The 17,479-nt window shown below is 42.1% G+C and overlaps 2 protein-coding genes across 2 annotated transcripts; one reads left to right on the forward strand and one right to left on the reverse strand.

Moving 5' to 3' along the window:
- WDR79 (WD repeat domain 79) lies at positions 1-1,780 on the forward strand. Its single transcript, XM_043413175.1, has 5 exons — positions 1-80; positions 245-322; positions 703-935; positions 1,011-1,244; positions 1,322-1,780. The coding sequence occupies exons 1-5, from the start codon at positions 1-3 to the stop codon at positions 1,549-1,551; spliced, it is 855 nt and encodes a 284-aa protein (XP_043269110.1). The 3' UTR covers positions 1,552-1,780.
- Positions 1,570-5,654, reverse strand: LOC122406742 (uncharacterized). The gene is made up of 4 exons (XM_043412415.1): positions 5,348-5,654; positions 2,594-5,233; positions 2,017-2,184; positions 1,570-1,839 (listed from the first exon to the last, which is right to left on the reverse strand). Exons 1-4 carry the CDS (start codon positions 5,508-5,510, stop codon positions 1,784-1,786), a joined length of 3,027 nt encoding a protein of 1,008 aa, XP_043268350.1. The 5' UTR covers positions 5,511-5,654; the 3' UTR covers positions 1,570-1,783.
- Between the last annotated feature and the right edge of the window lie 11,825 nt (positions 5,655-17,479).

Genomic DNA, 17,479 nt, shown 5'->3' on the forward strand with positions numbered 1-17,479 from the left:
ATGAAAATTTTACAAAAGGTTGCCAGTGGTCTCCGGATGGAACATGCCTTCTTGTTCCTGCTGAAGATTTTCGAATACGGGTATATGAACTTCCCAAAGAAATGTATAATTACACATTTAATACTGAACCACCATCGGATAATTTAAAACCTGCCTTATCAGTGAGAGAAGGTGGTTTAGTCTACGATAGTTGTTGGTATCCCATGATGAATTCATGGGATCCTGCTACTTGTTGTTTTCTTAGCACCAGCAGAGAGAGCCCTCTTCATCTTTGGGATGCTTTTACAGGGGAGCTCAGAGCTACTTATCGTCCTTATAACCAGTAGGTCTTTATTTTTGTTACTGTTTTTTCTTTTTAATTTTCAATACTTAGTTTCACCATATTTCTGCTTTAGAGTAACAATACTACTGCTACTCGAGGATGTTTTTCGAAACAATGCATTTTAATAAAACAGCTCTAGAATAGAAAAAGTAATAGAAAAGCAAACGTGAAAGCAAAAAATTGTGGAAAATGATTTAAAAATAGAAGTTTTCAAAGGGCCGATAACTTTTGAAGTAGAAAATGGACAGCAAAGTTTTATTGCTGAAATGATAAGATCTCCTAGTTAAGAGAAGAGAGTAGAAAAAAATGTGTTATTTATACATCAAATTGTTGCTGCACATGAAAAAACTTATTTTAAATCTTTCTACCCTTTCATTCAGGGTAGATGAAGTGGAAGCTGCGATAAGTGTCCAATTCGTTGAGGGTGGTCAAGAAATTTGGTGTGGCTTCAAAGGTGCATTGAGATCTTTCGATACGAGTCGTCCAGGACGTCAAAAAGAAACGATTTCATTAAAGAAAGATTTTCCAAACGTAACAGGGATTGTTTCCTGTATACGTGAAAATCCAATCATGCCGGGGTTAATTGCATTTGGCACTTATTCAAAATCCATTGGTAAGCGACATTTTATTCAAATTGAAAATTCGCATATCCATTACAATTTTATAGTAAAAATATATTTTAATTTAGGTTTATACAATAATGGTCCGTTGTGTTCGCTTCAAACGGAAAGTGGGGTAACTCAGATCGAATTCAGCCCCTGCGGAACAAAATTGTATTCAGCTGTGCGTCGTAGCAATGAATTTCTTTGTTGGGATTTACGGAATCCTGGTGTATTGTTATATTCGATGAAAAATCGTCATAGCAACACAAATCAAAAAATTATGTTTGCAATTTCGAGCGATGGCACACAAATCGTTTCAGGTAAAAGACTTCAGTTTTCTCCGAATGTAGTTAAAATAAAAACATTACAACTTATTTTATTCTGCTATTCATGATAGGAGGAACGGATGGCTTCATCGGTATATGGCAAGAAACCGACCTGCTCAAAGAAGAGGAAGAGTTGAGTCCTTTCTCGAGAATTCAATTATCAAAGGATTGTATAAATGGCGTCAGTATCCATAAGTTTTTACCAATATTAGCGACAAGTTCGGGTCAAAGGCTTTGCGAGGATGAATTCATCGACCGTGACAACAGCGTTCGATTATGGTTTTTTCAGGGTGCACAATAAAGATTCCCTGATCGTTGATTGATTTTCTGAATTTTTATGGTGGTACATTTATTTAAATCGATAACTCCACAGCTGATACAAAGAACCGAATACATCAAATCGTACATTTCACTAATTATGAATTAGAAAGATAACAATATAAGGGAAAACTAATTTAAAAAATGTATGTATACAAAATATTCTTACGTTTATAGAGTTAACGTCTTGGAAATAAAATTATATTTTTTTATTTTCATTGTTTCGATGTTTTTTTGGTGTATCCACTCGTACGACGAACTCGAGGTGGAACTGTAAAAAGAAAGTACCATTTACAAGAAATCTTTGACGTAATTACAGTTTGATTTCAACAAAAATAAATAAAGTATTTCAAAACCTTATCGATTGCCATTTGCATTCCTCAAAAAATGAGTAGATTTTATAAACTGTAAGAAATTCTTGAACTTTCAAATCATTTGTGATACTCACTTGATATTGAGGCGGGTGAATCGAACGACATCAAATCGCCATTGGTGAATGGGACTACCGACTGCCGCGAATCGTCAGCTAGTAAACTGATTTTTCGAGTGCGACGCGAGTGCGGAGTCATCGGATGTACAGGTTTCGATGATTCTACGCAGCCCGTGCAGTCATCGGCTGTGGATAGAAAAAAAATTGCATCAATATTTCGAAAAATATTTATCCATATGATAAATCATAAATCATAATTATTAGGCCCAAAGTCCGGAAAAGTAAAAAAATTATGTATTATTTATAACTGTGGAAAGATAGATGTAATGGCTGTATGTGAATATTTATAATAGACGTATGTTCGAAGTGCATTATTAATATTTTTATATATAGAAAAAATGCTTTAAAACGATCTCTTTTGTAAAAGTTTATAAACAAATAGATAGATAATACTACACGTCAAAGTTTCTCAAACTCTTTAACGACAAAAATTTATAGAAAAAAAATCAAAACTACAGTCGTAGAACGCGGAATATAATTTTTTTTTACGAAAAAATGAGAAGCTGGTGATAAAATGAAAACAATGGATAAGTACCATTAAAACGAACGCTTTTTCTCGTAGACCTTCGTCTTTTAGCCAGTTTATCATCAGAATCTTCTGTTTCAATGATTTTGCTGCTTGACATGGACGAATTGATTTTCCGTTCAGACGCCCGTGGATTTTCGTTTTCTTTTGTGCTGCTATCAAAGTCGAGATCGAGTTTCGACGATTCCGAAATTCTGTTACTTTTGCGGTTTGTTTTACCCGGTGTGTTTGCGGGTACAATTCGGTTTCTCAATACTCTGGTTATCGTTTGATCTTCCGTAGGTTGATCTTCTTGAATCGAAGAGTCAGCGACACCGCCGGTTCGTCTTCTCGACCTGGTGGATCTGCTTGTTGACGAAGGTGGCGGAGGAGTAGCTTCGGTTACGTAAATCATTGGCGTTTTATCCGTTTTCGAAGGAGTAGCTTCGGTTACGTGAATAATTGGAATTTGAGACGGTTTCGACGAACGAGACTCCGGGACATTGACAATCGGAAGTTCGAAACTGTTCGGTATTGCAGCGACGACATTGTTGGAGCACTCACCGGTTTCGGTATTTTCGGTTTCGTTGAAAGATTCGTTTTCGAAATCGAGGCGTTTCTCAATGCGTCTGACGGTAACGTTTCTCAACGGGACAGCGGGTGACTCGGGGATTTCGTCGGAACTATCATCGGAATTGTAGCTATCGATGCGGGCGAGAGCACGACCAAGATCGATGCTGTTTTCCAAATTTTCGTCAACCTCTTCCGCCTCGTTGGCTATAACGTCATCGTTGAAATCTACTTTACGATTGGACTTCGTAATGGCAGTATCGTTTGCCGAAAACGAGTCCTCTGTTGACGATTTTTTGAGAATACTCCTCTGTGGTGTTTGATCTGAATTTACATATGATATCGTGTCGTCCAAATGGATTTCAGGTGTTTTACACATTTTGCTGATTTTCATAACCGCCAATGGACTGTGAATGCTCTTACGGGCTTGGGACAATTGAACCTTTTTGAGAAGCGAAGCGGGTGTCCTGTTTGGCGTTGCCTTTAAGTTCGCATGTACTCTTGCTTGGGGGTAAGCACTGGGAGAACTTTTGATGCTACGACGAGAATTGAATGCTTTATCTGCAGTCGTTTCTTCGTTGATTTCGGAAGGCACAGACGTTCTATGACCGCTCTTAACGAGAATCCCATCTTCGGATATCTGTTCAGTCTGGGCCATCTTTTTTTTTTTTTCTAAAATCCACGAGCGAACGGAGCTTTTGGCATTCCCGGCGAATTTGGATGCTGCGACTTTTTTTTTAATCCCCGTTGGTTTTTTTACAGCCATAACAATTTCATCTTCGATCCAACTTTTCGAGCGGAGATTTTCGAGTTTTTCAAAACGGGAGTCACAGTTTTTCACTTCCATGTGCATCAGGTCCCAGAAGCCCTGGAGGTCTCGGCATCGTACAAGCATCTCGCCCTTCCCGCTCTCGCAATCCAAAACCAGTCCTCTGAATCTTTCAAATTTTTTTTTAATCAAAAGATTCGTTTGACCGACTGCCTGATTAATGAAATAAAGCCCATCCTCCGTAATGTCAGGTTCGTTTTTCATTCCTTCCCATTTGGCGCACAATCCGTTCAACCTGTCAACTTCGCGTTGCAACAGAAATTTGAAATATTGAGCCGTTCGCTCTTCCTCTTCTACAGAAATGTTGAGACTCTGCATTATCGTTTCTTTGGTTGGTATTTCATCAGGAGTCGTTCGTCCGATTCCCATTTTCGAGCGTCGTTCCCGACGAGCGCTGTCTTTCCCTCGCGAGGTTGTTATGTAGGGAGAAAATAATGCAGGAGCCGGAGACCCCGTACGCGGTGGAGTTTCAAGACTATTGCTATCCATTTCTCCATTACAGTGAGTATTAATTGTCACCAATTCCGGTTCAGGATCAACATTTTTATAATCACTTTTTTCATCCGACGAGTCTTCCGTTTGAGGAGGTTCTTTTTCTACTGAGCTATTGGACAAATCAACAGCCATCTGACGGGTAAAGCTATTCCGTTGTTTCGATTGGGACGATCTTATGTGAAAACTGAGTTTGGAATCTGGCCAGGGTTTATTCAGCTCAGCCGATATTTCTTCTGCAAGATCCTGTTTATCGACAACCGAATCTCTGTTGATGAATTTCCCAAACATTGGAATTTCCTCAATCCCAGCTGGGCCTTTGAAGGTGTAATTTTCCGGAGCAAATGACATGCCCAGATTTTTTTTTGCCCGTGGAACCTTTTCGTTTGGTGTGTTGGTCTTAATGACAGGCTTTCCTGGTGTTGACGTTGCCGCATTTTTCTTTGCCGTCCGAGTCCTTTCTTTTGGAGTATTGATATTAACAATACGCTTCCCTGGTGTTGGTGTTGCTGCATTTTTTTTAGCTTCTAACCGTTTTAGCGTCGCTCGAGTTATTCTTTTGGGCGGACTGGGCTGTGGCTTGATTCTTCTCGCTCCTTTTCCATGACACGGTATTGGTTTTGCTTTTGATTTTTCATCCTGCACTGGCGAGTAAAAATGATGATGTACTACTCCAACTTTGAAAGCTGGCTTTTTCTTTCTCTGTTCTAGTTTCTTCTTCAATGCTTTTTCCAGCTGCCACTTCCGAAGTCGAGTTATCGGATCTTGCTGGATTTTTTCTTTGGAGTAAAAGTGAATTCATCATTTAAATTCTTTTGTAACTGCTGAGAGGAGGATAATCGCGTTTCACCACGGGATAAGGCATTTCGAAAAAATTTAATCAAGAAACTCACCCTGTATTTCCGGACTGTCCGAAAGATCTCGGTGTCGAGAATAATATTCCGCTCTCATAACCTTCCGCCTTTCTTCATGTTGTTCGGTACGGAAAATGCGACCGAAATCCGGATCGTTCCCGCCACCTGATTTTCGTTTATATTTACCGCGATAATCATTCATCTTCTAAATCCGATTTTATATTCGTTTTCACTTTTGTTGCGGACGCTTTTATTTTTTATTCTAACCGAGTAATATTATGAATTAACGATGTTGAAAAGCATTCCATCGATACAAACAAGCAATGTTCATTGCAACCGTCGCAACGGAAAAACATACTTTGAAATGATGCACGACGGGTAATTTGAAGTAAGACGCTTGGAACTTTTTAACGCCAGGAGCGCTGCTTGCTGTTGTCGTTCGTTTCGGTCATCATTTTCTCAATCATCTACATCATGGCTTCTGTTCTGTACACGAGTGGCGGCTTTTTTAATACTTGACAAAAAAGTGTTTGGTTTACGGAAAATTGCGTTGTTCATGCAAGGGCCTTAATTCATTTGTTGGAATCAAAATTTATATTTTATTGGATTTCGTCTGTTTCGTCTGTATTCTTCGTTATATCCATGATTGCTCGGCTTATTTGAATCCGCCATTTTTTGTATATCAGAAAATATCCGCAAGATGTCGCGAGATGTACGGGTAGGGTAGAGAAACGCCGGCAAACGCCGGTGAATTCGCGCACAAGACGCGCACCGCGCACGCAATATAACCGGCCAACCGGCATAGACGAACGGCGGCCAGTGCCTGAAATTTCGTGTTGCTGACAAAAACTGTGTGTGATCGAGTGCTTTTTTCGACGTGTTTTTTTGTCTACGATAAATCCTGTCCCGTGAGGTGAGTTGACATACCTTTTGTACGGTTTTTCACACATTTTGTCAATTTTACGATTATTCAACGTTGATAATAAAGCATAATTACATTGTACGAACGAAAAGAATTGATGAAATGGCGTGTGTCATTTCTGGCGAGACGCGCGCCGGTTCCCCACGACGTTCACCCGTGAACACACACAATTTGCACGTGTATTATTCCGTCAAACGAGATTTTAACAACATAAGTGTTTCTCGCATTTGTTCTCGCCCGATAAATATTTCGACTTTCGTCCTAAGTGCTTCGGGAAAGCCCGTTTTTCAAGGAAGCACGCATGAATATAGATATCATGTGAAATCAAATATAATCGCGATGATGCACGATGTGCCGGGTTTGCGTCTCGTTCCCCGGGCAATTATCCCGCGATACGGGAGAGCTACGAGGGAATAGGCGTGTCTAGCGACTCGAACATCATTTTTCTTTCTTCGGCGAAAGGTTATAACCTACAAAAATATGTTCACACATTCGTATCTTATAAATATTTCGAAAATAATGTGCGACACAGGAGGATCGAAATAAGCCTGACATAGACTTATTTTACTCGAGTAATTGCCATTCAATATGTTTTTGCTATATACGAGTAAAATCCATTTAATGCTCGTGAGATACCTTCCTCGGATATTCGTGATTTCTCAACATGTTCGAGAGTGCCAAAGTCGTGCGGATTTACTTTCTACTATTGATCTTTTTTTTTATTTCAACTCGGGTGATGTGGATGAATTTTCATTATGGCCTTCTCGTATACTCCGGGTCCTCGTGGCCTGGCCGCAAAACTGGTTCTATTGAAATTTTATTCTCTCATTTTAGGAGCACATTTAAAATTACATTTATTCAGTGGAAACGTTCGAACTTTTTATCGGATTTATCAGACCCAAAAATGTTTATAAAAGCTAGGTTAGGCCAAAAATGCGTGGCTCAATTGCTCGCATACGTTTAAGCTTCGAAATATTTCTGTGATTCCGTAATCGCCTAATCAGCGGTATGAGTAATCGAAAAAATCATCGCTCATCGTGCGAGAGCTTTTGTTTGACACCGATACGACGTATTGATGACGGTGAGTGTACTCTCGTTTCTCTTGGATCGCGTCACACCTTCGAGTGAATAAATGACAGCTAAAAAAGCACCCAGTGAAAGCAAACGAGCGAGAGGGATTGAGACAGAGTTTTTTCCAACGTGATATCGCCCGTTCCAGTCAATTTCGGGTATTCAGTGAGTGCCAGACGAGAGAGGGTCGGGGAGCGGAAGTGGAAAGAATTCATGAGGGAGATGACCAAAAAATCGTCCTACGAATGAAGCGTTCGGACGTTGATTTCGCGTAATTTGACGCGCGGTACAAAAACAGTGTTTACGCGTGTTTTTAGCTCGTATGAAGTATGACCTTGATGAGGCTCTTGACGCGAAAACGCGCACAAATATTCTCCCGTTGAACGCGATCGTAAAAAACTCATTACGACCCTTGTGACCTTCGGACCATAAATATTGCAGTCTTTGCATCTTATCGATTATCATTTTTTTCATTTCAACTACAATATCATTATATTTCGTTTCAGCATTGTTATACCCCGGTAACGAGAAAAAAGCCCGAAAATAACGACTTTTTTTCTCGTTACGGTTATTGTCCCTTCGAGGCTCCATCTCGAAATGTCACTGACCGGGAGTGGTATTTTCGTGAGCTTTTTTGTTGTTCTTTGTTATCCGTTGCAATATTGGTTCCAACGGCGGATGGGAAATTCGAGCCCCGAGTCGTGGCAGCTCTCGAAATTCCGTAATTGGAAACGAAAAAAGCTTCGATAGTCCCTTTGTTGGTTCAACTTTTTTCTACCCCAGTTTCGGACTGTCGAATAAAATTTTTCAAGCACGACAAACGCATCGAATATATAAGCATGCGATTGGTTTTAATCGACGAGGATCTCTGACGCTCCGTCGTACCTAAGTACAAGCAAGAATTCGATCCGGACTGTACGGATTTCGTATGCAAGACCGCGTCGACTCTCTTGAATACGCGATTCTGCGCACGGAACTTGGGAGTTCCGGTTCCTATTCAAACCTCTCAGCGACTCCGCAACAGCTTCATCTCCATCGCCGCCAACAAAACAATTGTCCATTTACCTACGGAATTTCATAAATTTTCATTTCGGCCATTCCACCCTTTTTATCCACCTCTACCTTAATCCTTTTTTAGCAGTAATTAAACGTTCCGAATTCAAGCATTCGATGGCAAGTGGGTGAAGTAAAATTTGCCGCTTTCATTGTTGTTTATGCTGATTTTAAATGCCCACAACTTCTATCTCATTATCTCCACTGGGCCTGGACACTCGAGCTTTTTATCGCTTTACGTATTGAGGAATAAATTTTCGACACGTGCGAGAAGAATAAGAAATACGACTGGAGAGCTCTCACTTTTACATCCGAGCCAATGAACAAATATATTTCTAAACAAATTCAACTACTTTTTTCTAGAAAAGTATCCTCGAAAATATAATCATTATCGAGATTCATCAGCGTTTTTCTAGAGCTATACAATATCGGTTACGTGACTATTGGTTCCAAGACAAAATATCCTTAGACACAATTGACTCTATAATTTTGTTTGATGATTTTTTTATTTTTTTATTTTTTTTTACACACTTTTATTGTCCCTCAAAAATGAAGATACAAACAATATTATTTACGAGTTTAGGATATTTTCCAATCGAGAATATTATGTCATTAGGATACTTTGGCACGAGACAGTTGATCTTAAGATGATGGATCAGTCGGTAATCACAACCGTGAGTGCGAGAGAGATAGTTGCAAATTTTGAAAAGGAAATTTTTCCACATCGTTCGTCTGATCAAAAAAATAAAAATTTCATCGGATTTTTGCGATCGTGCTGCGTACGATGACATTTTTATTATTTTAATCGGACGAACGATGTCAAAGAGTTTCAATTTCAAAAATTCGAGGTGTGATTACCGACTGATCCATTATCTTAAGTTCGTTTTGAGCCTATCCCATAAAATCGAAGTTGAGTGGAATTTTGGATACATTTCGCGGCAATATTTGTGGGAAAAAATCAATTTCTCGGGGAATAAAGTTTCTGATGGGGAGAATGCACTTGATCATAAATCGTGCATGCGTTCACTCGAATAATACGCGATGGTTAACACTTGGTCGGCGCGGTCACGAAGAGTTTTCCATTTCACAAAGGCGAGGACTCGCTTTTGGAGCTAACTGTCCATTTATCATTGTCAGAATAATCCGAACGAGACAGAAAATTGATGACGCTTTAATTTTTTCCTCCCACGAATTAAACTTGTCAACGGTAATTCGATTTTTTTCTCCACCTCGAGGCAAGAGGAAGCTTGAGAAAGAGATTTTGTTCTGGCTGCAGCTCGTAGCATATTCATTAGCGGGTTCCAAGTTTTTTCCTCCGAAATTACGTTTCCTCGCACGATTCCGATCAATGGAGTTCGATCTATCGAATCTTTCGAGTGACTAATCTCAGCCATTTCCGATCTGCGAATTCATCCCGCGAAGGTTCATTCCGCAATGGCTCACAATTAATGCTCAGCGGAGCAATTACCGATTCGAGTTATATTTATCGCGATAGATGAATTTCTCAGTATACACAACGTCACGCGAGTCAGATTGGTTGAGCCTGACGACCGAGACTGCTTCGCTCGTCTATTTTTCGAGTCGTCGAAGAATGCATAATTGCTTTATCAAGCATCATTGATCGGTGAGTTTTGCATTCTCGCGATAAATCGCATTGTGCAAACCCGCTTAAAAATAGCCTCGCGCGGGATCGTGAGAAACTAAAAACTTGCACGCACTTTCCAAAAAGTTGGAATTCTTTCGAATTCGGAATATTTTGGGAATTATGCTTGACGAACGAGCTCGACGTTTCCGAGCTTGAACACATTGTAACTATGCTTTTCTGGCGTACTTTTCCGCGAGGATCACGATTCTGGAAAAAATTTTGATTTTCCGTCAAAGATCCTTTAAACAAATTAATTTCGCAATACTAATAATAGCAAATTCCTTACGAGCGACCCAAAAAACCTTGAGCATCATGCGTAATTCATATATCAACTCTAAAATACTCGTTCTCGTCACAAAATTTGAGTACTCTGAAAATCAAACCTTTCATTTCAGCAATTTTGTCGTTTATTTGCTAGTTGATAAGTCTAGGGAAGAGAAAACCAAGCACATACTTCGAAAGTACAAACATCGAGGACACGATCTATGCACTTGACCTTGACCATTAAAAATGATTGAGATTCCGAATCGTTGATTGAAAAAAGGACCTCTAAAATTACTACTCTTTTGCTTTATTTTGCAAAGACCTAATAAAAAAAAAGGGTTTCGGACAAATTTTAATGGCACCATTGAAAAGAGCGAGCTCGAAATATTCGTCAAGGTAGCTTACGAATTTTTTCAATGACGTTTCCATTGTGGATAATCCCCTTGAAAGGGGAACATGAGAAACCCGATAAAAACTATAGAATGAAATAATGAGAAAAACGGGGATTTATTAGGAAAAAAATGTCAGCAATAACGAGAGGCATAGTTTTAGTAGATACATTTTGATAGAGAGGCGCACGCACAAACAAGATAGAGTACGGCCGGGAGCAGTCGTTCCCGCAACTGGCACCGAATCCAAAAAAGAATAATAAGGTTTGAAGCGAAAAAAAGGAAATATTGGTGTTGTCCAGTGGTGCTCATGGCGATAGGCCACGGCTTTTTAATGCTCCTCTCGTTCGTGTAATTACTGTAGCAACATATCGGGGCGTTATTCTTCGATGCGTGAGAACCGTCCATTTAACGCGAGAGGAAGAACCAGTTCCTCTCTACGTGGCGGGACACGCGGAGGTTGCGGGCGTCTATCCTTTTTTTCCTTTCTCTCTCTGCCCCTTCTGCTCATTTTCTTTTTCTCTCTTCACCCAAGGTCCAGGCTAGCCCGCGATCCTTGCTTTTTTTACCCCTTTTTTCTCTCTATTTCTCTCTCGCTGGAGCTCTCCGTCCTCGTCTCATTGTAAAGCAACTTCTTTATAAGACATAAACCGAGCGATCTGAAACGAAGCTGGCCACGAGAAGCCCCATAGAGCTGGATGGGTTTACTTCTCCGGAGTAGCACAACGGCAGGTGACCATTTCACGAAGAAATACGAGAAAATCAACGTCGATGAGCTCCGACTATTTTTTATGTGCGGGCGATCTCAGCCCGAAGCCCGAATCCCGATTCGAAGAAAATTTGGAAAAGCTCGTCGCTCCTTCGCTAGAAAAAACAGTGGTTTTCAGCTTTTTTCGTCCTCCGACTTGTGAACAAAAAATATGCTGGGCATTTTCGTGACTTTGATCGGTCTTTCGTTCCGGGTACGAACGCCCCTTCGGAGTAGCGATGCTCGAGAGAATTCAGCTCGACAATCGTCCCGTGATGTTATCCGTGAGCAATAAACCGATTAATTCTCGTGTTTGTATATCTGACTTTGAGGCTATCGATCGATCGATCGATCGATTTATCCCAAGGGACAAATGAAATTGAGCTCTTTGGAAAACAGTAAGGAAACTATTCTGGCAGCAAACTTAATTCGATGCGACGAATAGGCAAGATTTGGGAAAAAACCTTTTCGCTTTTTTTTTTCAACGAACCCATTCGACGCTCTGCCGATCGATAAATTTTCGTCCTGGAAAAATGTATTATTGCGTTCACGTGTCACAGGAGTGATTTTGTGCCACAAAACCGATCGCACAACGGAGCCTCTAACTCGGGCCGGTTTGTCCTCACCGCCGCACCCACACTCGTCGTCAAGTTGGACGCACAATATCATCTTTCGTTACAACAATGCGTTCCACTCTCGGGTTCGAACAAAACAAATTTATTGATATTTCGCGCCTCGACATTCCTCCATCTTTTTTCCCTCCCGAGTTTCACGAGCCAACCGTGCTTTTTCGATTTCACAACAAACCCATTCATCCGTTTCAAGCCACTACAACGCTAGTTGTAGCGATATATTTTTCTTTGTTCTACTCTCGTCGCACCGAGTTATTCCAAACTATTTTCAAACGGAAACGCACCGCTGTGTTTCTCGATCACTGATCCTCGCGTAGTACAAATACCGTGAAAAGCGTCGACTTCGGTGGAGCTTCGTTCAAGGCTTTCGTAACATCGGAATTAACGTCTCTCCGTTGGTAAATACGATTGAGATTTTGTGTCGATTATATACCGGATAACACGAGTGGATTAATCGCTTGCTATATTGCATTCGCACAAGCGTATTTGTGTGTTTTCGAAGATGAAGGATATACGGTCGGGTGCGGGGAGGTAAACCGAAGCAGAGCGCCTCTATATTTGACCAAGGGAAAAAGAACGAGCGAGCGAGCGAGCGGGGTGAGGACCGATGGGTGTTTTGCCAATGGTATAGGGGTTATGGGGGCAGCAAGACATTGGCTTATAAAATCATAACCAAAGAGACTTCCACGCCATTGCTTGGCAGCTGTTCACCATCCGTGCTCTACTATACGGCTTTTTCATTCGCTATTTCTCTCTCTCTCTCTCTCTCGAGTTTCTTTTTCCTCGCTTACTCACTTCTCTTCGCGCATTTTTCTCTCCCTTCTTTTTTCTCCCCCGCATTCCAAACTCTCGCTTTCTCTGTCTCTGCATACAGACGCACACGTACGCATCTCTCTCCCCTTTGGCTGCCCTCGGCTCCGTGGTTTCGGGGGCTGCGCACGCGGACAAAACTTACGTCCGCGCGTCTTCATGAAACCTTTTTCCTTTTTTTTTCGCATTATCACGGGGTAGCTAAGCAGCGCGAGCCTAATTCTTGCAAATCTCACTCCGTTTACATTTCCTAGGAAATAGACAATTGTACACGTGTATGTAACTCGGCACCGGAAGTGGCGAGGCGTTCGTCTGCCACACTCTTCGAACGAGCTTAATCTCGTTCGATACGTCACCGCGCGTCGACAATCGGGATATCGTCTTACTGTTTTCTTCTCGTCGGAGCGACGAGCACGCCTACACGAGCGTTGCGGGCTCTTTCAGGGGGAAATACTGATGCAGAGTCCGACTTTTCACAGGGCTTCCTTTGCGCCCCTCGATTATTTTCCATCTTCCCTCATCTCGCGAAGCTGCTTCCCTTTCTATGTTTTCCCTCCGCAACAGCGCCGATGAGGGATTCTTCATTATTTTACCATGATTGTACGAGGATACACTCCAAGACTTCCGGGTCAGAAGAATCCTCTTGACGTCGATACTACGCTTTGGCAGTTGGATTAAGGAGAAAGAGAATTTTTAATCTGATTTGACAATTTCTCACGAACTTATGGAGATTTGCGAGACTGAAAATCGAATGAAGCGAAAATCGAATCTGCTGAGGTTTCGTGAGAGTTGAGGGGGGAATATGGGACTACCGAACTGCGCGTATAATCGGAAAAACTCGTGAGTTTTGATATAAATAAACAAAGCGAAGCTCCCTCGCGTTTCCGAGTCGCGAGCTCCCTCAGAGACGAACAAAAAGATCGAAATAAGAAGAAGCCAAGAGTTTATCATCGAACGTCTGTGAGATTTACGACTGACGGAACCGCGGACCTGCGTAAATATTTGAGGGAGGATAAAAATATCAGTGTTGTTTGTATCTTTTGTGTGGAAAGAGCGCAGACAACAAGCAACAGAAAGAGCGCGAGTCGCATTTGCAGAACAGTTCTCTTTTTCAAACGCTCTATTCGTCTCGAAATCCTTTCTCTCGCGCGTCCTTAATAAGTTCTCACTGTTAATTAGTGACTCGTCAGGACGGAAACTCGAGCATAGTTACGGGCTTATTGTGCCAACACTCGATCCAAAACTCGAGCTTACCGTATTAGGTGACGACGTTGCGGCTGGTAATTAATTTATAGACGCGCGACTATCCGACACTTGATTACATCAATTAACTCCATCGCGTTGGCCACCGCGTCAACTCAAGCCGGGCGGACAGCCGGTAATACAATGGCCTTTGTACGCCGTGAATTAGCGACGAGCCGTCTTGTCTAATCCTGGCAAGTACAGATAAGCGATTCTCCTTCGGCTCTTTTCCGTACTTTTCATTCCCTTTCTTGCTCGAAGCTGTCAAAACTTGTCGTCATAGTCGGAGCACCTTACGAAATCCGTGGGAACCCGGTCGAATACTTCTCGCAAAGTGAACTCGAATCCACTGATGCACAGACTTTTTTAATCCTAGACCCAACGAATCGTTCATTCGAGCGCACTTAAGGGGGTCGCACCCCGTGCAGCAGCCGGGTTTTCTCGCGATTTTTCTGCGGCGAGGAATAAAAACAAAGAATTTTGAAATTTTAAGGGTTTATTTATTGGTATTTCGACTCTGTAATAGAATTTTTCAACTCTGATATCTCGGGTAGATTCGGTGTAAAATTACTCCACAGGAACCAACGCGTTTCTTCGGGGCTCCGGGGGATTGGTTTCCCTGAGATGAAACAACCACGGAGCGTTTCGCGACGTGTAAAGCAGTGCGGCTATATCGCCCGAACTAAAATCATAGAGAAATATTAAGAATTGAAGGATTCTCGCGCTTCGAAACACAAAAGTTTAATTTTCAGGATGTTTCAAAGCGCGGAAATCCTTCAGTTTTTAATATCACCAATTAATAAACCCTTCGAATTTCAAAACACCACGTTTTTATTCCTCGCCGCAAAAAAATCGCGAAAATCCCTAAAAAAAACGACTGCCCACGCGGTGTTTCAATATTCAGAAGCGTACATGAGATTCGGCGCATGGATAACGAGAGTCGTTCGATCTCGGGACTCGGGACTCCTATACGAAAGGGCTTAACCGAGTCAAGACCGTCTTCGAATCGGGGGAGCAGTATAAGTCCTTCTTGACCGTCGGCGACGAGCGAGTTACGAACACACTTGTAATTGAGCGATTTTTTCGCCCGGATGAAAGTTAGTCTCGACCTGACTCTGTGTTTGTCTTTCAACACATTTATCAGTGGAGGAGTTGCGTCTGCGGTATCTCGTATGGTATGACGAACCAGGCTGCGACGACTCGCGGCGAAGCGTAGATAAACGAGGGACTGTTGTGCTAATACAATGCCACAATTATGGAGCGACATTGCGCTTCTTTGTCGTCTGGTTAAATTCGATCAACTAGCCATCCCAACTCCAACATACTCCAACGCGTTAACGACCGCGTTGTCGAGCATAAACGTGTCAAGATTGAAGCAAATGCTCGCTCTCCGTACACCGGCTTCGGTCGCGCAGTGTACAAAACTCTTCGCGAATGATATGCAGCCGGGAGTCGTGACGTTCGTTTATACATTATCCGTGCGTGTGTCTCCGTATCTTTGTATCTTCGTGTACGGTATTTGTATACATAAGATCTGAGCTTGTGCTATCTCCAAGTATCGAACATGCATGGCTTTCCCGTATCCTCGACGCGTCTGCTTTGGATCGAGTGAAACCTCAAAATAGTTCCCCCCCCCCCCTCGCCCCGTTGAATTATCATCTGCTTTCTTCATTCTCTCTCCTCCAACGTCGTTGCTGCCTGCAATACGCAGTCAACGAACACTTGCTCGTGGTAGATAGAGACGAAGGTTAAGGTCGTGATGTTTACGAGACGACGACGACGACGATGTGAACGGAGATTAACTGAGAGCAACCGAGAAGGAGGCATTCAGCTCCTCGTAAGTGATGACGAACGGAAAACGTTCGTACCAGTTGGCGAGCACGCGTCGCAGCTTCCGTTTGCTTCTGTTGCTCCTCGAAGAAATATTTTAAAAATGTGTTTATGAAATTTTCGACATTTTAAAGGAAATTCAATCGGATTGGCCGAGCGCAGAAGCAATAATTTGGCATTTCCGGATCAGAATTATTGCTCGTTTTGATGAACGCGGTATTTCGTGACTCAAGCGAAGCCTGCGATGTAAAGATCGACGAAAAATGTGCCTGAGGCTTAGAGCTCTGTTCCCGATAGCCGAGAATGAGCGAATGGGACAATGTCGGAGTAAGTGGAGCAGAAGGCAAAAGAATGGGTCAGCGCGAGATAGCAGGGGACACGATACGAGTGATAAGGGAGAATGAGAGCATTCTTGCGCCCTCTCTCGCATTCCTTTTTATCCCTCATAATTCTTTGTTGTTCCCAGCACTTTCTCAAATAATTTCAATTCGTTCTGCGTGTCGTTCCACTTTGCTCGATCCCTGTCGCGTTTGCTCTTTATCATAATTTCACGTTCCGTCTTGAAATATCGTATTCTATTTGTACAGTTGGCGTTCTCGGGGCTTCATTAATCTTCGGCTAATTGTAGGATTTCGAGCTGATTGAAATTTATTTTTATACGCTCGTACCATTTTTCCGAATCACGAGAACCTCTGCGAAAGCCACAAACTCAAATTCTCAGCAGGATCTTCTCGGTTTGAGCTCCTTTCGTCCACAATAATTAAGGCATTTCACGAATCGGTTATCTCCCTCGAGAAAACCGGTTGGTCCCGATCCTTTGTTGCCCACTTTCGAGTCTATTTCTCTCCCTCACTTTATTACATTTGCTCCGTTCTATAATATCGTTTTTTCAACTTGGTGTAGTATGCCGAGAAATCTCTGACTGGCAGGAATTTGTTCTCGAGCTCGGAGACGAGGGTCACCCGATCGAGAAACCATTCCACAGAGACGATCGTAGTGCGCCGCGTAGTTTATTTCTCTCAAGACCCGCTCATGGCTGATCCTTGTGAAAAAAGGTTGACCCTTGTTACAGTTTTTTCAGTTGAAAAAGCTGCGGCGTCATCCGTTCTCGAAGAAGCCAGAAATCCATTCAAACTTTATTTCAAATCGTTTTTCGTCCTTCCTCGTTCCTTCGTGCTCGATCATTTATTTGTCAAACGTTGTTTCGATCGTTGATATTTTCCCGACTAATTGATCCGCCAATCCTAATTAGATGCTCCAACTCGCTCACGAAACTTTGGCACTCGTTTGAGTTGGACACGCTGACCACCTTTCCTGTCTGTAATATTATATGGATACGAAAGTACAGCAAAGAAGAAGCCAACAAAGCAATACCGGAACCACCGACGAAACCGAGACCTTGCGACGCGTGTTCACCATGCGTATCGCGAATCAACTTTGTCGATTATTCAACGCCTCATCTTCCCCAACGCTTTCGATCACTTTCCTATGAAATTTTCGTCAATCTTTCACCAACGTTGAGTACCACGGAAGGGAGGAAATTACCTACCCTCGAGGCTCTTTCT

This window comes from Venturia canescens, chromosome 2 (assembly GCF_019457755.1).
Source record: "Venturia canescens isolate UGA chromosome 2, ASM1945775v1, whole genome shotgun sequence".
NCBI classification, from domain to species: domain Eukaryota; kingdom Metazoa; phylum Arthropoda; class Insecta; order Hymenoptera; family Ichneumonidae; genus Venturia; species Venturia canescens.